Here is a 20,478-nt window from a genome sequence, read left to right on the forward strand (position 1 = left end):
AAGTCTAAGAAGGCCTACACACCATGCTTTACCACTTTGCACACATATTACCCAGGAAAAGCAATAATGTACACTGAAAGATTTGGAAAAATAGCTCCCCCCGCCATTTTTGTTTTCCACATATCCTAGGAGTGTGGGATGCTGAAAAATGTATGTAGGTTGATAAAATTTTGGTACATATTTCTAAAGCTGGGCTATGATAAAAATATTAAAGAAATTTAACAAGAAGGGTGAAAAATTAAATCAAACTTAGAACTCTAATTTAACTTAGCTAAGAGAATTATCTTTGTAGTCTTGGAGACCTGGGTTCTAATCTTTTGTTGGTGACATATGCTGCACTGGCATGATAAAGTCACTTTATTTTGAAATGTGAAAATTGTGTAATGAAAAAGGATGAGAACTCTGTTTTTTGAAAAAGGACATTGTATATATTTTACAAATATAATTATTAATGATGGAAAATTTGTAGCCAAACATAAAATTTTTATTTGATAGCTTCTTACTTTAAGTAATATAAAATCTAAAGATAACTAAAATAAAGAATTTCTCCAGAAATTTTAAAAGAAATCCTTAAAATGATAATCCAAAAAGTCAAAGTAAAATGAAACTTTTAAAGTACAATCAGAAGGAAACTAAATCATACATTTAAAAAAATGACTTCAACAAAAAACTCTGGGAAAACATGATACCAATTACCAGTAGTAACCAATCAACCATCTTTATCTTCTATATTGGGGGCCACATGTCCGTTTAGAACCATGGCAGTACAATGTATCAATTTAATCCTGTTATATATATTTTATGACTCCATAATGAAATGTAAAATAAGACTGAAAAAATTGAAAACATTTTGTAACAAACTGGGGTTGGTTTATTTTAGATTCAATATATATTTAAAAAAACAATCTCTATATATTTTAAAAAACTAGGGACTTCCCTGGTGGTCCAATGGTTAAGACTCCGTGATCTCAATGCAGGGGGCCCAGGTTTGACCCCTGGTTGGGGAACTAGATCCCACATGCCACAACTAGGAGATCCCGCATGCTGCAACTAAAAAGATCCCACATGCTGCAATGAATATCTTGCAACTGGCAATGAATATCCAGCGCGCTGCAAATAAGACCTGGTGCAGCCAAATAAATAAATATTAAAACAAACAAACAAAAAAAACAGGGGGAAAAAACCTATATCTGTTCCTAAAAGAGTGCCTGAGACATAGGCACAAAATACATTCTTACCAAATAAATATGGCACTGAATTAAACAGGGGAAAGAAAGGAGAAAAAGAAAGGAAGCTAACTTTTGCTGAGCACATATAAGCACTAGAACATTTGTTAATTGTTCCGTATGGCTATAATCTTGTTTAATCCCCAAAAATGTCCTTACAGAGGCAGGCATTGTCCTGATGAGGAAACTGCCATTAGGAAGGTTAGGAAACATGCCTATGGGTCACACAAAGTTAGTAAGTGAATGAATTGAAATTCAAACCTAGGTATCTCTGAATTCAAAGCCCATGCATAAATATACTTACACAAAACATTATCATACTATAAATTACTATTTTAAAATGCTGAAAAACAGGCATACGATTACTAGGCAACACCATTAAGCTAGTGAAAATCAGGATTTTTAAAGAGATACCATTTAATATATGATATCATACAGCACCATTAAATTACTTCTTCAGACAGAGACTCTTACTAAATATTACCTTTAAGATCCATAGGGATTATAGATTATATAACTACAGTATACTTATACCCTGCTGTGTCACTGGACTGGATTTTCCTTCACATCTTAAAATAGGAAGGCTGAAAATTATAACGGGAAGCGATAGGGGTTACTTTTCTAAGTCTTACTCATGCTCCCTGGCCTGCTTTTCAGTATCTGTTGGAATTTTTATTCCTTTACATTGAGGGGGAGGGGATTATTATAAATTTTAAGAGGTTTTTAATAAAATGTTTTTATATTGTGAACAAAGCTTTACTCCTCCCCCACCACTCAATGGTTTCTAAAAAGCAAAAGGCAGTTTTCCAGTTTTAACAATAAGTATGGTGGGGGAATGATATAACAAAGTTTCCATATAGCAGCAAGCAATGCACTAGGATTTCCTATGCAGAGTTGTAACCACAAAGATTTTAAAATATTGGCCCTTCAAAATTGGAACTTTAGAATTTAGATAAATTCTTTAGTTTGTGAACTGTTAAAAATAACTGATGCTCTGAATTTAACAGAGAAGTTTTAGAAATAATTATATAATTACTATGAGATTTTCTATGTTCCATGGCAATGCCTATCAAACTTTAGCATGCATCAGATTGACGTGGAGGGTACGTTATGACACAGATTGCAAGGCCCTATCCCAAGAATTTCTGATACTATAGGTCTGGGGTGAGACACAATAATATGTATTTCTAACAATTTCCCATGTGATGCTGTTGCTGCTAGTCTAGGAACCACACTTTGACAACCGGCGCTCTATGGGAAGCTAGGGTAAATCCAACAGACTTGTATATTGGTAGAGCAGGGCTAGGATTTCTAGTCCAAGACAATAATTTGAATGTTTGCAACTAAGAGCAATATGATTTTTCTTCTTTCTATTTTCTCAGAGAAGCTAAATGATTGGTATTCTGTAATTATCTCTGTTTCTGTGTTTGTCCGCATTTGGAAAATATACTAAGAAACTTGAACACTATATTACTATGAAGTTGCAACTGCGACATATTTATGTTGCTGTAAGGTTTCTTCCTCCAGAAGAATCTGGAGGAAGAAATAACTCAAACTTTTGATACGTACTCTAATGATAATCGTTGATACGTACTCTAATGATAATAGTAACACAACAAGTTAAAGAAAAATGGAAAGTTCTGAGCCATACCAAGAACCCTGGCAAAGTAAAAAATTATCTTTTTGACAAGGCAGCATAATGTAAGACAGCAAAGAATATACTGTATTCCGCAAAAACCATCACTTGCTGAGGCACAGAGTACATGAAATAATTCAATACTATTTATTCTTGATCAAGATATTATTTTACATGGAATTTAAGCAATGGTTGTTAAATTACTTAGTATGTTAGTTTAAATACATTTTGCTAGAAAGTCATTACGCATATGAAATATTCCTTTGTTTAAAGAAAGAAAATAAATCTTTGGTGAAATTGGTCCTGATTAATCTACAGGATACACATAGGAAATCAGACTAACTACACTGAGGACACTAAGGAAGTTAAATTCAGGAGCCTTCAAAAATATGCGTTCAGTGGCACCATATACATGAGATTTATTGAAAATGAGCAGTCACAAGGTGACATTTAAATGTCAATATTTCTAAAGCTTTTGATAGTACTTTCACTCAAAATATAGCTTGGTATAACAATACATAGTAACACGGTACATAAAATATGACTATACTGGTATGAAGGAAAGGAAAAGCTGGTAACTCAGATTAGAACATAAGTGAGACTCAACTGAAGAGCTTTAATACTAGAGTAAGAAAAGAATTTGGTCAAATAGGAGTTAAAATTATCCACATTCATGACTTTGTAAGGTTCCTACTCCTTCACATAAAGTATCTAAGTTGTTCCTGATGCCATCCTGTCTGGTATCAGTTGTCATGTGAAATGATATAAAAGGAGGCTCCAGTAGACAGATCGTAATCTTGTATCCTATTGCTCACTAGAAGGAACCAAGACTGCTTAAAGATAACAGATGCTTTATTTGGGGGAAGGGGGGGGGAAACAAGATGGATCTAGAAAATCTTTTTGTTCTTGGAATGCAATTTTCAAGTTCTCAGCAGCAATGCTGGAATGGGGAAAGGCTTGCTCAAGAGGAGGGCTCCCACATGGGAAGGGTTTAGGCAGTGACATGTGAGTATGGAACACAACAGGTAGAGCCAGTTATAAACTTCTTGAATCTCTAAGAAATCCTTAAGTCCAGAAGGATCCTAGAAAGCAGAGATAACATAAAGGGTGCTGTGAAGAAATCTATACCTATTATGAAAAACTGTCTTTCTTTTGTGACGAAAAGAGAGGATAATCAAGATACAGATTCTATAGAAAGTAAGTCTTTAAGCTGTGTCTGTCATTATGTTATGTTGGAAAATAAAGAAGTGTTTACAAATTGCAAGCACTATGATAAGACAGCAAAATTAATAAACTTATGCTGGTTGCTGTTGATCTGACCTCAAGAATATTGTTTCTATCGTTACTAAACAGTGTCTTCATAAGCAAGATAAACAACTGAACCAGTAATAATTAGGCTTCTAAAAGCAAATACGAGAAACAAATATCCAATGAGAAATAAAAACCTGCTTACGGTATAACAATTTTGGGTAGGAAGCCCCAATCCTCATAACAGAAGTGGGGACCAAAAAACATAAGAAGATTGAGCTGTGGACACAGGTTGGGGTTTCTGCACAAGCTGGCATCCTTACTACACCTATAGGATGACATACTAAGGCTTTTATTTACCTTTTGAGCGTAACTTTGGCAGTGGCCCAGCTGAGCCAAGGCACAGTCCAAAAGAACTTGTTAACATCACATTTAATTCTAGCCATATACATATCCATGATATGTCCAGATCATGAGCATATCATATCCTGGAACAAAGTAACTGGTGGCATAACTTTCTTCTTTGCCTAGTGTACCTTTCCCCCTTTTTTTTTTAACAGACTGGTGTTTAGAGTGCTCAATTTGGTTGACCTCTGTGGCATGGGGTTAGAATAACTGGGGTCAACTACTTATTAAGCTCAGAGACCCTCTGGGAAAAGAAGAGCAACCTCAATTACCTGATTACCTGTAGAGCAGTGCTTCTCAAAACTGTAATGTTCTCATAAGCACCTGGGGGTCTTATTAAGATGCAGACTCTAATTCTGGGATGGAGCCTGAAATTCTGCATTTCTCATAAAATCCTAAGTCAGGGGTCCCCAACCCCCGGGCTGTGGACCGGTACCGGTCTGTGACCTGTTAGGAATCAGGCTGCACAGCAGGAGGCGAGTAGCGAGCAAACAATGATGGTGCCAAAAAGGTTGGGGACCGCGGTCCTAAGTGATGCCACACTGCTGGCCCATAAACCACACTCTGAATAACAAAACTTTATAGACCCATAGATCATACTTGAAAATTTCAAAAGAAGATACTATGTAATAATAGTACCCTAGGAAAAGCAAGTCATAACAAAAAGAGTAATTATGACTTTGAATAGTATTTGTCAACCAAGAAAACAGAAAAACTTGTGTTACTGAAACCAAATAACAACCAAGAATTTTTCAATCCACATATGCAAGAGGCTCTGCAAACCTCAAGTAGAACACATATAAAGAAAGCCACATCAGGGACTTCCCTGGTGGTCCAGTGGTTAAGAATCCGCCTTCCGATGCAGGGGATACAAGTTTGATTTCTGACTGGGGAACTAAGATCCCACATGCTGCGGGGCAACTAAGCCCGCGCACCGCAACTACTGAGCCTGCACACTCTACAGCCCACGTGCCACAACTAGAGAGAAGCCCCCATTCCACAATGAAGAGCCTGTGCGCGGCAACATAAGATCCCGCGTGCTGCGACTAAAGACCCAACGCAGCCAAATAAATATTAAAAAAAAAGAAAAAGTTCGATTTCTGACTGGGGAACTAAGATCCCACATGCTGCGGGGCAACTAAGCCCGCGCACCGCAACTACTGAGCCTGCACACTCTACAGCCCACGTGCCACAACTAGAGAGAAGCCCCCATTCCACAATGAAGAGCCTGTGCGCGGCAACATAAGATCCCGCGTGCTGCGACTAAAGACCCAACGCAGCCAAATAAATATTAAAAAAAAAGAAAGCCACATCATAATCAAGCTGCAGAAAATCAAAGACAAAGGGAAAACAATCTTAAAAGCAGTCAGAGAAGAAACATCTTCTTACTCCCAAAGTAACACTGCCCCTACCCTACTCAACCCCACCCCTTCAAATCCATGGGAGCAGCTCAGCCCACTTCATATACACAATGGTTTGTTTTGTACATGCTATAAAAGGAATCCCTCGTCATCTATAGCATCGCTTCAAGAAATTCCTTAAGTCTCTGTCTTCTAATATCCTTCCTTTTCAAGAGGTCACAGCTCTCTACCCTTGGGTTCCATACTTCAGACGGTCTCCCATTTCCCATATTGCCTCAAAGTAGGGCCTAGAGTGCTTTCGGATATTTAACATTAAGTTCCCTTTCTCCAGGACTTCCCTGGTGGATCAGTGGTTAAGAATCCACCTACCAATGCAGGGGACACGGGTTCAAGCCCTGGTCCAGGAAGATCCCACATGCCGCGGAGCAACTAAGCCCATGCGCCACAACTACTGAGCCTGTGCTCTAGAACCCGCGAGCCACAACTACTGAAGCTCGCACGCCTAGAGCCCGTGCTCCGCAACAAGAGAAGCCCATGCAATGAGAAGACCGCTCGCCGCAACTAGAGAAAGGCTGCGCACAGTAACGAAAACCCAACACAGCCAAAAATTAAAAAAAAAAAAAAAATTCCCTTTCTCCTACTGAAAGATCCTGAAGAGGCTAATCACTGTCTGAATCACAGCAGTCTTCAAAGGAGGAATGTGAGCCTACTAGCCAGGGGCTACATCAAATTATCCACTGGAGTGTGGAAGAAAAACATTAGAACTTTTATTTCTATTTATGTTTAAGTTCTCCCTTAAATTTTATGTTTCATGTCTATTTTATAATACATATAATTTTAGTATATTAGTATATGCATGTAATATATAAATAAACATTTGTTGTCAAAAATTTCTTACTATGGGGCGAAAATGACAATAGAATACTGTCCCTAGGTACTGGGATTTGGGACACAGCAGACAACTGAAAGGACAGGAGGTAGGCAACACTGTTCATCCTTCTTCTGAAATTAATGCAGCCTTCAGATCTTAAAAAGACACTGAGGGTACTCTCAGAATTAAAAAAAAAAAAAAAAGGAAAACTGAAGGTACCCCTTGAAAAGAGTCAATTAATAATCTTTTTCCTCCTCTCCCAACTGAACAAGCAATAGAACGTTTAGTTGTAGAAAAGTTACACTAATTACAATCGGTAAACTGCCTATCGTCACGTCATATATATTGCTTACTGTGCATTATGATAATTATACACTCCACTAAAGGCCTGACTGGTTACCTGATTTTAGTATTAAATACAACTTGTAGTTAGACACATGCCATTTTTTTAGGCTGCCCAGGATCTAAACACTATTCCTTTTCTGAAAGAGTTCTTACCTCAACAGAAGCTGAAAAATGCCATACAGTATGCTTGCTTTCCCAAACTCTCTTGCAGCTAGGGGCACAGGCACATGATCTAGGTTCCCCCAAGCAGACACATCCTCCCCTAACCTTGAACTGAAAGCAGAATGGAAACAATACATCCCAATTTTCACAGGTAGTGGTGGCAAACGCTCCAGTGCTGGTATAGAGTCATCCATTATCATTCACTGGTGCTAGTGGTGCAAGTTGAGGTATCTGTCCCCAGGTGGCAATGCCTGTGGTGTTTTCACAGGATAAGTTCTGGCACATGATTTTGGGCATTATTCCTAGTTACTTATCCTTCCAGCCTGGTTCTCCAGTCCTCCCAGAGATTTTGTGGGCTACTCATAACCACAGCTGGTTTCTGCTGCTCATAACTAAGACCCTGACTAACCATACATGCTCAATTTTCATAGTCTATTTCTTCATGTAAATTGGTTATCTATTTGTAACAACACAGTTCTTCAGTGACACTACCTTTAAAACAAATAAACCAACCTTTCAAGTGTTTATTCTACATCAAAGTACCCAGTTTTGCAAAATAAAGTCTGTATTTTATACTTTAAAAAATTTCTTTTCAATTGAATAAAATCTTTGGCTTACCTAATCAAGATATCTTTAGGAAGTGAAAAATTACTATTTTCCTAAATGAATTTTAGAGTAAAGTAGCAGAGTCTATAGAAGAATTTCTTAAGTGGTAGTTCTTAGGCCAACTGCACCTAGAACTAACAGGTTGCTTGTTAAAAATGCAGCTTAATGGACCCCACCCCAGGTCTCCTGAATCAGACTCTCTAGGGTCTGGACTCAGGAATGTACATGTTTTTAAAATTGCAATGGGGGATTTTATGCACACTAAAGTTTGAGTATGGTCTGTCACTTGATAATAGATGACCAGAAATCACAATGTTATTGATCTAGAAAAAGGATCACATATTTACCAGGCTAAGAGTCTCCTTGGATATCTGAGCCTTACAAAAACTTGTAATTATCAAAGTTATAAATACTGAATATACATGGAAAGCCTACTTCACTGTCAGGAGTTTAAAATTTGTTTTACTTCTTTTATTAGCAAATCAAGGTCCTATTTTGAAAATTTTCAAACACCTAAAAATTCTCAATTGCTACTGGTTATATTTTGGGGTACTTACTCTCAGCACATGTATCAATAACATCATCACTCTTATCCTCTATGACACCAATTAAAGAGGGTCTGAATACCTGACTTTTGACATAAAAGGGAAGTATATTCACTGGTATTATGCTTGAGAATGTTTTGATTGAATCCTACTATATCATTGAAGCGCCAAGGGTCCTCATTAAACCCAGTCACACAGAAGTCAGTTGTCACTATTTCCTAAACTAAGAAAGAGAACAGGCTCTTCATTTCCTGTTTTTGCCCTCTCATTCACTCACCCTCCCATCCATCCATCCACGCATCCAAACAATAAACACTCAAAGGATATTTGGTATTGTACTAAGTGATGTACAATAAAAAGAAAGTGAGACAGAACAGTCTATGGTGGGAAGAATCCTAAATTGGCCCCCAAGATCTCCCACCCTAATCCCTGGGACTGTGAATATGAAATATACACTGATTACATTCCTTATGTGGCAGAAGGGATTTTGCAGATATAATTAAGTAATTACTAATCAACTGACTCTGAATTAAACAAAAAAGAGATAATCTGGCTAGACCCAATCTCATCAAATAAGTCCTCTGGCTGATAGCAGAAGTCAGAGATTCCAAGCAGGACACACCACTGTTGGCTTGAAGGTGGAGGCTGCCATGTTGTAGGAATGTGGATAGCTTCCAGAACCTCAGAGCAGCCCCAAAACAACAACCAGCAAGGAAATGGGGACCTCAATTTTATAACTGCAAGGAACTGAATTCTGCCAATATCTGAATGATCCGGGAAATTCTTCCCCTAAGACTCCAGATAAGAGTTCAGCCTGGCCCACACATTGATTTTGGTCTTGTAAGACCATGAGTAGATAACTCAGCTAAGTCCAGTCTTCTGACCTAAAGAGATATAAGGTAATAAATGAATGTTGTTTTAAGCTGCTAAGTCTATAATGATTTTTTTATTCAGCAAGAGAAAACTAATATACCTTCTTTAAGAAGCTCCCAATCTAGTATGAAAAAAGACAATATTGTTCATTGTGACAGTAAAAAGTATTGTTCTTTGTGAAGCAAGAAAAGTGCCTGACTGGGGAAGGGGGATGGTAAAGAGAGGAGATGGAAAAAGAGAAGGTAAAAAAGAAGAGGTGCTATGAGTAATACACGAGTTAAGAATGAATAAGTAAGCCTAAATAAAGAAGTACATGAAAAAAGTAAATAAACCATAAATATACAATTTTTAAAACAAGTATACAGTTAACAACCATATAGGTGATGAATGTAGGTTAAAGAAGAGAGTATTTTCGGGCTTCCCTGGTGGCACAGTGGTTAAGAATCTGCCTGCCAATGCAGGGGACACAGGTTCAAGCCCTGGTCGCGGAAGATCCCACATGCCGCAGAGCAACTAACCCCGTGCGCCACAACTACTGCGCCTGTGCTCTAGGGAGCCCACGAGCCACAACTACTGAGCCCACGAGCCACAACTACTGAAGCCCACGTGCCACAACTACTGAAGCCCACGTACCTAGAACCTGTGTTCCGCAACAAGAGAAGCCATCGCAAATGAGAAGCCCGTGCACCACAACGAAGAGTAGCCCCCGTTAGCTGCAACTAGAGAAAAGCCCTCATGCAGCAACAAAAACCCAATGCAGCCAAAAATAAATAAATTTATAATAAAAAAAAAGCAACAAGTAAATGGCATAGAAAAAATAATGTTATAAAGGAAAAAAAAGAGTATTTTCAGTACTTCAGAAATACACGCACCTTTAACCCACTGCCTCCTTTCCTCTAACGTTTTCCCTTTCACCTACAAGTAACCATTATCCTAACTTTTATGGTAATCATTTCCTTGCGCTTTTAGTTTTAGCACTTACGAATGATTATGCTTGTTTTTGAACTTTATTTAAATATATTTGTGCTGCATATATAGTGTCATATACTTCACTTGCTCAACATGTTTCCAAGGTTCATCTATGTAATTACATGCAGTTGTAGCTTATTCATTTTCACTGCTGTGAAATCACATAAATATACCATAACTGATTTACCCATTCTATTGATGATCATTTGGGTTGTTTCTATTTTGTCAAATACGAACAATGTTATGAACATTCTTATACATATGTCCTGGTGTACTTCTACAAGTTTCTCTGGGGTATGTACCTCAGAGCCTGGAATTTCTGGCTTACAAAGTATGTGTATTTTCAACTTTACTAAGTATGTTTCAACTCCCACTGGCACTGTATGAGTGCCCCCAGCTCTCTATAGTCGGCCCTCAGTAACTGTGGGTTCTGCATCTGCAGATTCAACCAACCTCGGATTGAAAATATTTGGGGAAAAAATTCCAGAAAGTTCCAAAAAGCAAAACTTGAATCTGCTATGCACCAGCGACTATTTACACAGCATTTACATTGTATTAAATCTTACAAGTAACCTAGAGATGAATTAAAGTACATGGGAGAATGTGCATAGGTTATATACAAATACTATGCCCTCTTTATATAAGAGACTTGAGCATCCGTAGATTTTGGTATCTGTGGAGGGTCCTGGAACCATTCCCCTGAGGATACTGAGGGACAACTCTACTTTCTTTCTAGTACTTGGTACTGTCAATCTGTGAGAAGTACCTCAGTTTGGTTTTATTTTCCATTCCCTTCATTACTAATGAGATTGAGCAGGTTTTCACATATTTATCGGTCATTTGTAATTCCTCTTTTTTTTTTTTTTTTTTTTTTTAAAACATCTTTATTGGGGTATAATTGCTTTACAATGGTGTGTTAGTTTCTGCTTTATAACAAAGTGAATCAGCTATACATATACATATGTTCCCATATGTCTTCCTTCTTGCGTCTCCCTCCCTCCCACTCTCCGCATCCCACCCTTCCAGGCTGTCACAAAGCACTGTAATTCCTCTTTAGTGAAGTACCAGTTGAAGTGTTTTCTCAGTTTTCTATTGTGTTATCTTCTTGTTTGTAGAAATTCTATACATATTCTGGATAGCATTTGTTTTTTGTATTTATTAGAAATCTCTTACTCTGTGGCTTATATTTTCACTCTCTATGATTGTAGGTCATTTTTAAAAACCCGTTTTTAATGAAAAAAACTCAATTACCTAGTTTTTGTAAGAAATATGTTTAACCAGTTAAAATCCTTGGTTTAACATTTCCTTCAAATAATAAAAATCTACAAATTTACAGGAGCAAGGGAGAAAGTTAAAAGTAAGGAAATGCCTTAAATTTTTAGGACTGGTTTTATGATTCTAAAATTAGTAGCATTGCATTTGATATCACTGGCTACTTTAGGAACTCAAAATAATGTTCCTTTTGTGAATTACCATATTAACCATATATTTTCTTCTGAGCTTCAGTGGAATAACTGCTTCATAAATGAACTGAAAAAATAATGAACACGTATATTACTACTCAAAAGTCCTATTTCACGTTATAATATGCGATAACATTAACCATCTAGCCCCCAAATACAGCCACGGTAAAAGGAAATGAACCCTAGGAAACAAATCCTTGGCCCCAACACTGCTGCCATTCTTCTAGTCTCAACATTGATTTTGTGATGATCTATAACACATCTTCTCACCCCTCCTAAAGGCACCATCCTACTATTTACCCTCCCTATTTAAAAAACAATGCCAGTACAGTTGAGCTCAGATTTTTCCCCAAAGATAAATTTAAATCTTATTTCAGATGGCTTTATACCCAACAGCCATGATCTTCCCCATGGTCTCTGCTTCTCTTTATATAACATGTGTCTGTCGCAGGAGGGGAGGGGAGTGGGGGTGGGGAAGTAATCTTTTTAAGTCTTTTCCACTGTGTCAGTACAATATAAAAATTGTGCTGTTCCTCAAGCAGAAGAGAAAGGAAGAAGCATGTGGATGAGACTATATTAGAGCTTTAGGATTTCTCATTCCAAACAGGAGGTAAAGCTATAAGAGAGGAGTTATAAATGTTGTTTCCTGAGATGTGTTCTTAGCATCCCACATTGCAATTCAATATGCGTATTTCCACAGAAACCTTGTTATAAAGAGTAGTAGTATATACAATATTATATCTATACTTGTGGAACTAGCATACGGGGGGTGGTGGGGGGAGAGGTGGATTACAGAAAGCAACAGAATAACATTATAGAAACTTATTTGGTTTGGTCTTCCTTAATGGTGGGTAATTTGAAGCCAGATTTGTATTAAAACAAGCATGAACATATAATATAGGGTAGAATTCTTAATAAAATTCCAAGCCTTCAAATTTCAAGTTCCCTATTAAGGCAACTTCAAGTTCTATACCCCAGATCTTCTCTGAGATTAGAGGTACTTCAATAAAAATTTGTGTCATTAACACACACTCTTCATAGAGAGAGAGAGAGAGAGAGAGAGAGACATGCGGGAGATCACGGTTTTTAGGTATAAAGAGGTATGAAATGTGAGTTAAGCTGACTTTCGTGTTTAGAAAAAAATTACTTTTTTTGTGGGTGGCCTATAAACCTAGTTGAATTACATACAATATGCAACACTGTTTCTATGAGTAACTGCTTTTGTAATTTTGTTTGTAAATTATGTTTACTTAACATTTTAAAAGTTGCATATAATTTGTTAGAACAATTTCACTTCTAGGAATTTATCCAATAAGAGATAATAATGAGAGATGTAAGCAAAGAGATATATATAAAGTGTTCATAGTATTATTTATAACAATAAAAAATTAGAAATAGTCTAAATGCCCAATAAAAGGGATCTGGTTAAGTACAAAGATACAATTAAATACTCTGGAACCATTACAATTCTATGATAAGAAAATGTTAATAGATATGACATAATATTTCTAATATACTATGAAGTGGAAATAAGCAAACCACAAAAAGCTGGTACCATGTTTTTCAATATATACATACATGCATTAAAAAAAAAACTTGGAAGAATATGTCAAAATGTTCACAGTGATTTATCTATGCAGTAGTATTATTCCTTTTTTCCTTTCTCTACCTTGTGTATTTTGTTTTTCTAAATTTTCTATAATAAATATGTGTTACTCTTACAATTACAAAGGAATTCAAATTAAATATACAGGAGTTTATATACTTGCACAAAGAGCTTCTGATTGTTTGTCATCAGCTGGTTCTATGACAAAAGGACATAGAAAAAAATAGAATAAATATTTTCCCCTTGTATTTATATACTACTTTCTTATTGTAGTAAAAATTACACTCCTCAAGATGCACTGAATACAGAACAAGGAGATATTATCTCTCATCTATCAGACAGACACAGATCAAAAAGAATAAAATCAGTGGGTGCAAAGTAAAGACAACTCATGTGCTACTGGTATAAATCTAAGCTGAACAACCCTTTTGGAAGCACAATTTTACAATCTGTATTAAAAAAACCCTAAAACTGTGCCTATCTTTTAACCAATCAGTTATATTTCTAGGAATTTATCCTAAGGAAATAATTAAACAAGTCTGCAAAGACATACGCACTAAGTTACTCTCAGCAATATCATTTGTAATGGTGAGAGTCGAAACAATCCCGAAGTGTGTCATGAGGGTCATTTAAAAGACAGTATATCTATAGTGGACTACTATTAAAAATTATGCTACAGATCTATACTTTCTGATATTGTATCTCATGTAGTGAAAAAATATTAGATGATAAAACAGCCTTTGTATGATCCCATTTTTAGTTTTTAAAAAGTGAGCATGTGTGTATGTATATATATATATATATATATATAAGCTCATGGGCCCAGCCGCTACGCGGCATGTGGTATCTTCCCAGACCGGGGCACGAACCTGTGTCCCCTGCATTGGCAGGTGGACTCTCAACCACTGCGCCACCAGGGAAGCCCCGAGAATGTATATTTCATGAAGAAAAAGTTTGAAGACTTCAAACCAGGCTTCATTACCAGTTGTCTCTGGTAAGTGGAATTACAAATGATCTTTAGTGTCTTCTTTATAACTTTTTGTACTACAATGAGCATGTACAACTCAATATCGGAAGGAATGATTTTTAAGTATACTAAATTGAAAGTCTGATTAATCAAATAAAATTAGCTTTGGTGTTTTCTACTCTTTTCTTATTGCTAAGGCTCTTAGAAGCTTCCTGATTTGAACACATAATACTCAGTGGATGATAAATGTGTCAGATATATAGTTAATGCCCCTATTAACAAAGATGACATGCTTTAACAGCAGCCTTTAACAAGATATTTCTAAAAGAAAAAATTATATATCCCATCCCAGCCCTGAGATGCTAGCAAAGATCTTGTAATTATGATTGAGCCCCCATTTGCTGCTACCTCCTCCCTTTGCCTCTGGCCTTCTCAAACATATTTAGGTGTTTTCATTTCTAGTGACCATGGTGGCTTATTGTATTCACGGATATAGAAAGACACTGCCCAAAGAAGTATGACTTAAAAATAAATAATGCAGAAGAAAATTTCAATTCTATTCAGGGCAGTATGCCCCAACATCACTGTCCAATATAACTTTCTGTGATGAAAAAATTCTATTATTTGTGCTGTCCAACATGACAGACAATAGGTCTGTCTAATGTGCTGTCCAATATGACACATGTGGCTACTAAGCACCTGAAATGTGGCTAGTACAACTAAGGAACCAAATTTTTTTTTAATTTTTAAAAATTTTATTTATTTATTTAATTATTTTTGGCTACGTTGGGTCTTCATTGCTGCGCACAGGCTTTCTCTAGTTGCGGTGAGTGGGGGCTATTCTTCGTTGCGGTGCGCGGGCTTCTCATTGCGGTGGCTTCTCATTGCAGAGCGTGGGCTCCAGGTGCGTGGGCTTCAGTGGTTGTAGCACGCAGGCTCAGTAGTTGTGGCTCACGGGCTCTAGAGCGCAGGCTCAGTAGTTGTGGCACACGGGCTTAGTTGCCCTGCGGCACGTGGAATCTTCCTGGACTAGGGCCTGATCGCGTGTCTCCTGCATTGGCAGCCAGATTCTTAACCACTGTGCCACCAGGGAAGCCCAGGAACAAAATTTTAAAATTTTAACTTATTTTAATTTTAATAACCACTTACGGCTAGTAGCTACCATATTGGACAGTACTGTTGTAGAAAAATTCACAGTACATATACTGTGGTTGATACAAAATATACATAAATAAGGATCCAAGAAAAATATGATTTCCACTTAAGACCTGGCATTCCAGTGCATATTTCCAAGACTAACAAAACCATAATTTTGTGGTTTACAGATTGCTTTTTTGAAAAATTAAATGGCTTCAGGCACTCCTCATTCTTCTTTACATGGGAAATAAGTACCCAGTTCTTTTTTTCCACCCCCCCCACCCCCCACCCCAATTCTTTAAAGCCTTAACGCTCACGGCTTCAATAAGACTGTGTTACCCTGGCTCACCCACTACATCTCAATTTGTTTCCTTTTTTTGTGTAATCTTAGTCTTCCCTGTCTGCCATCAACCACAGGCTTTTTCCCAAAGCTGAATCCTTGGTTCCTTGTTTTCAATCTTCCATTCAGAAAAGATTTCTTACACCTTCGACTATGACCCTATTTGCCTTCTGTAAAACAGCACCACTTCACTACATATAATCTTAAACAAAGTCTTAATCTTTGAGACTGCTTCTCATCTGTAAAATAACTTAGGATGGTTACTACGGTTCCTTTGGCTTTAGGATTCTCCTAATTCTAGTACAGGCCTGGTTACAAAACTTTGTTTATGGTTTTTTCTCAGGCTGATTCCTCTTCTTGCCTTTTTAAATGCTGGTGTACCCCATGGTTGTCAGTGACCCTCTTTCTCCAAGAATCAGATAAATTCTTCATTATGACTGTCTCAAATTTATGCTATAGTTCTAACTTCACTCTTAGAAGTTCCAGATTTACATTTCTATTTGCTGCTAAAGATTAACTAGATGTGCTACCAGACACTTAAAGGTATCAGGCAAACTAAAGAAACTGTGTAGCAGACTTCTTTGTCAGTGGCTTAATTATCAAAAACAGAAGTTTCAGGATCAGATGTATCTGAATTTGAATCCCAGTTCTGTCATTTATTAGCTGTGTAACCTTGATCAGATTAATCTCAAGTCTCCATTTTTTCATATGTAAAATGGGGTTAAAACTAGTACTTACAACTCATGGTTGTTGTATGTGCATTTTATATATACAGCTTAGTACAATACCTGGAATATGCTAACAGCTCAATAAATGTTCACTATTATTATTATCAGTAGCATTACCACCTTCCTAGTCCTACAGGTTTAATAGCTCAGTCAACTTGATGCATTCTGTCTCTTTAAAAAAAAATAAATTCAGTCAGCATTTGTACACTTTTATCTTCCAATGTGATCTGTTTTTCATTCCTGGATTGTTATTGCAGCCGGCCAAACAAATTACTAGATTTTTAATGCTTACAGGTTAGAGTCTCTTCTTGTTTTTGTTTCCACTGTATTACCTAGCATAATGCCTTACACATAAAGTTTTGCTATTATTAGACAATTCAAATAATCTTTACATCTATTTATTCTATTTCATTAGATCCCTTAAGTTCTTTGAGGACAGGGAGTGTCTTGGTCCTCTGTATATCTACACCTGAAAATCCCTTAGTCAATAAATGTTTGTTGAATGAATGACTGTTGACTACTCTCCCTCCAAACCTATCATCAATCTAGCTGCCTCAAATGCAAAAGATAGCTCTCATATTCTTTAATCCAACCATTTATTCTGATCAAGCTGACCTCCCCACAACTTCATCAAGAGCAGTCTCACTGTATTAGTCACGACTCCTATTTTGTTTCAAAAAGTCTACTCAGAATAAGCAATAAAAGAAATTTATTAGCTTGCATAATTTGAAAGTCCAAGGATACCGCTAACTTAAGGCCTGGCTATTGATCCAAAAGTTCAAAGGTTACCATCAGAACTTGGCCTCACTCTTTCCATCTTTTGGCTCTGCTTTCAATTTATTGGCAAGCTCCAGGTTCACATTCTATTCTCTCAGCAATCCCAGAGTTCAAAGCATGCCTCTTTCTCAATAGTTCCAATAAAAAATTAACTCTCTCATGTGCTGACAGGAAAATGTGCCTATCTCTGAACCATCACTGTTGCCAGAGGGATGGACTACAATGACTAGCTAACCCTGAATTATGTGCACACCCTTGTGTCGGGGTGGGACCCATCCCACTGCCTGGAATGGCCTTCCTTCTCATTTCTGCCTCCCCAAATCCAAGCTACAACCTTTCTGCCCCCAAAAGTCTTTCATGATTTCTTTTAAGATTTTCCTTGTTCACTGGATCAAGTAACTCATTCCCAAATAAATATTTCCCTTTTTCTAAAGATCTACCTTTTAAAACAAACAGGAGGGGAAAACCTCAAAAAAATGCTGCATGATGAATTCTAATCATGTCAAGTTATAAATGGTATGGGTAATATGTGCTGTTTCTTAAAATGTAAGGACAGCAGCTCTCCCAGATACATTCTATACATTAGGAAAGAACAGACTGTGTGGCAAGTTTAATATAACATTCAAATACTTTTTTTGGCTTTAAATTTTCTATAGGGCCCAAACAAAACATTTTAGCTAACAAAAGTTGGGTCTGAATTCAAAGTACCCTGTGTAACAGGTAGTCTATGGTTTTGGAGTTACCTCAAACAGGATTTCAGTTAGGCTCAAATCCCGGCTAACAACACCTTCCTTGGCCTTTAGCTACAGGTCTTTGAGCAAATTATCTTTCTCTCCCAACCTTGGTTTCACTATCTGTAAAAACAGGAATGGTAATATCTAGCTGTACGTAAAAAGGCTGTGTGGCATAGTAGAGAGAAAAGAGTAAGATGGAACCGGGCTGAAATTCTACCACTAATATTATTCATATGATTCTCTCTGAGTGACTCATCTGTAAATTCTGAGTGATTCCTCATGTGTAAATGAGGGATAATAATATTTAATCCACTGGTTGTTAAGCATTTAACAAGGCAATGTATTTTAAACACCTACCAATGAATAGTAAACAGTGAAAACTCAATCAATGATGTTATCCACATCACATCACCTCTTTAAAATAATTCAGAGAATATTTCAGTATTTTTGTACTTACCAAGGTCTGCCAAAAATTTCTTACACTTAATAAGTGATATTTCTAACATGCTAGAAATGAATCTAGTCTAATAGGTTATAAAGTACCTTGTAATCTTTTTCTTCCCCTCTACACTTTTTCTGGCCAGATAAAATGGCAGCCCACAAAAAATTTGGTTTATAAAGAAACTATTAAAGTAATAAAAATAAGTGTGGATAATAACAAATTAAAAATTCAGGGCATAGTAAGGAAAAAATTCATTGAGATTACTTATTATTCTTCATGCCTTTGGGTTTTGTTAGTTAAAAAAATATTTCTTAAAGGCGAAACACACTGGTCCTAGAACTATTTAAAAGCAGCTAAGACAGTGAGCCAGATAAACTCCTGTGATCAATGTATTCTTTAACTCCACGCTTAATGTACTAATACTGAAATGACTCATGCCCATATGAAATCACTATGCTATCCATCTCCTGAACAGTCATATGCCATATAGCCATCTCCTGAACAGAATCGCAAAATCTGGGGTATGAATGACAATTTTAGATGTTGTCTCTCAGAATACATGCAAAAGCCAAGTGGCTGCTCATATTTACAACAGCAAGAAAATTTAATCTTAATGTCGTTCACTAAAAAATACAAACTATATTCAGTACAACTGTTTCCAAAAAGAGATTAAACAAATAGGTATTTGATTCCTTCCATTTTACACTAGAGCAAAAGTTTCTTTGGAAAGAATAGTTTCTTGAAGTAGTGTAACAGTTTTGCTTATCTTTCTAAAATAAGTGAATCATATGTAATACTTAGCAATCTTTAATAAGTGCACAAACATAGGAGAAGTTAACACCTTAGGAAAGGTATATGAAAATTACATCATACCATACCTTATATATATATATACATATATATATACGGGGATTGACTGTTTTTAAGCTACTCCCTGAGAAAGCTATATTTTAAACACAAGAGAAACATATTATGTTGAACACCTCAGTAACCAGACATTGTTCTCTACAACTAAGAAAACCAAATACTACCTAATTTATTTTCTTTTCTGTGTTAAAAAAATATGTATAAGGCAAACTGATGTTTGTTTTTAAAAAGCATTAAATACAGATACGGTAGGCAACCTATGCATCTTTTCTAAACAGTTTTCTTCCTTCAACTTTTTTTAAGGGGGCCTGAGGAAAGAGGAAAGGAGTGAGAGTCTGAAGGTGAGCTCTCGTTATTTTTGCAAGTACATTTGGTAAGTCACCTAGACGAAGGGGAGAAAGAAAAGTTAAAGCGTTCGGGTTCACACTAAAAACAACAACTCTTGGGAAAAAAACGCCTATGCGGGAGTCATGCTTTCCTGACAATGCAGCGACCAATGCGACTCCGATTAAGAGCGTGTTACAAACCTAAATCTTAGTAAAGTCAATTTGGCATCCCCAATACGAAAGGGCCTGCAAAAACCGGGGCGGAGCAAGGGTCTACCTCAGCAGCGGCACAAGTTAATTTTCTAAGAGAGTAAAACACTCCCCATCAGTCCCCTATGGCCCTCTTTCTCAAGAGATGCTGTCCGCCTCGCCCCAGGCTCGGGGTCTGGCCCGCAGGCCCCAGGGCTGGGTGGGTTGGGGCAGTCGGCTTCTCCCCGGTACCCGGGTCCAGACCAGGAGTAATGGGACCAGTTAACGTAACGACCCGCGATTCTCCGCATCGACTGCGGCGGCCTCCGACCGCGCCCCGGGCCTCCTGTTGGCAGGGATACCCCCCACCCCACTCACCCGCCCGGGTGGTGTCCGTCAGGTCGTGGTTGGCCGCTCCCCGGGGAAACTCCCTCAGTTTCCGGCCGCTCAGGCTCAGCACCCCGGTTACCGCCGCCTCCTCCAGCGCTCGATCGAGGGAACGGCTCCATGAGCCCGGGCCAGGACCTGGGCCTGCCCCGGAGTTCGGGCCACAGTTAACGACGGAGAGGTTACCTCCCGACGCTACTGGGCCAGAGTACTCTGCAGCAGTAGCCACAGCTACCAAGCCCGCGGCCGCCATTTCCCAGCCGACAAC

General features: G+C 37.6%; 1 protein-coding gene across 8 annotated transcripts in view; it reads right to left on the reverse strand.

Annotated features, from left to right (window-relative positions):
• The window catches only part of LRCH3 (leucine rich repeats and calponin homology domain containing 3), a 112,009-nt gene extending 91,531 nt beyond the window's left edge, over positions 1–20,478 (reverse strand). For all 8 annotated transcript variants that reach the window (XM_024754756.1, XM_024754754.1, XM_024754751.1 and 5 more), the window contains exon 1: positions 20,202–20,478. In XM_024754756.1, coding sequence (XP_024610524.1) covers positions 20,202–20,463 — 262 coding nt within the window. In that variant the 5' untranslated portion in view covers positions 20,464–20,478. The remainder of the gene's footprint in view (positions 1–20,201) is intronic.

This window comes from Neophocaena asiaeorientalis, unplaced genomic scaffold (assembly GCF_003031525.2).
Source record: "Neophocaena asiaeorientalis asiaeorientalis breed wild unplaced genomic scaffold, Neophocaena_asiaeorientalis_V1.1 scaffold423, whole genome shotgun sequence".
In the NCBI taxonomy this organism is placed as follows: domain Eukaryota; kingdom Metazoa; phylum Chordata; class Mammalia; order Artiodactyla; family Phocoenidae; genus Neophocaena; species Neophocaena asiaeorientalis.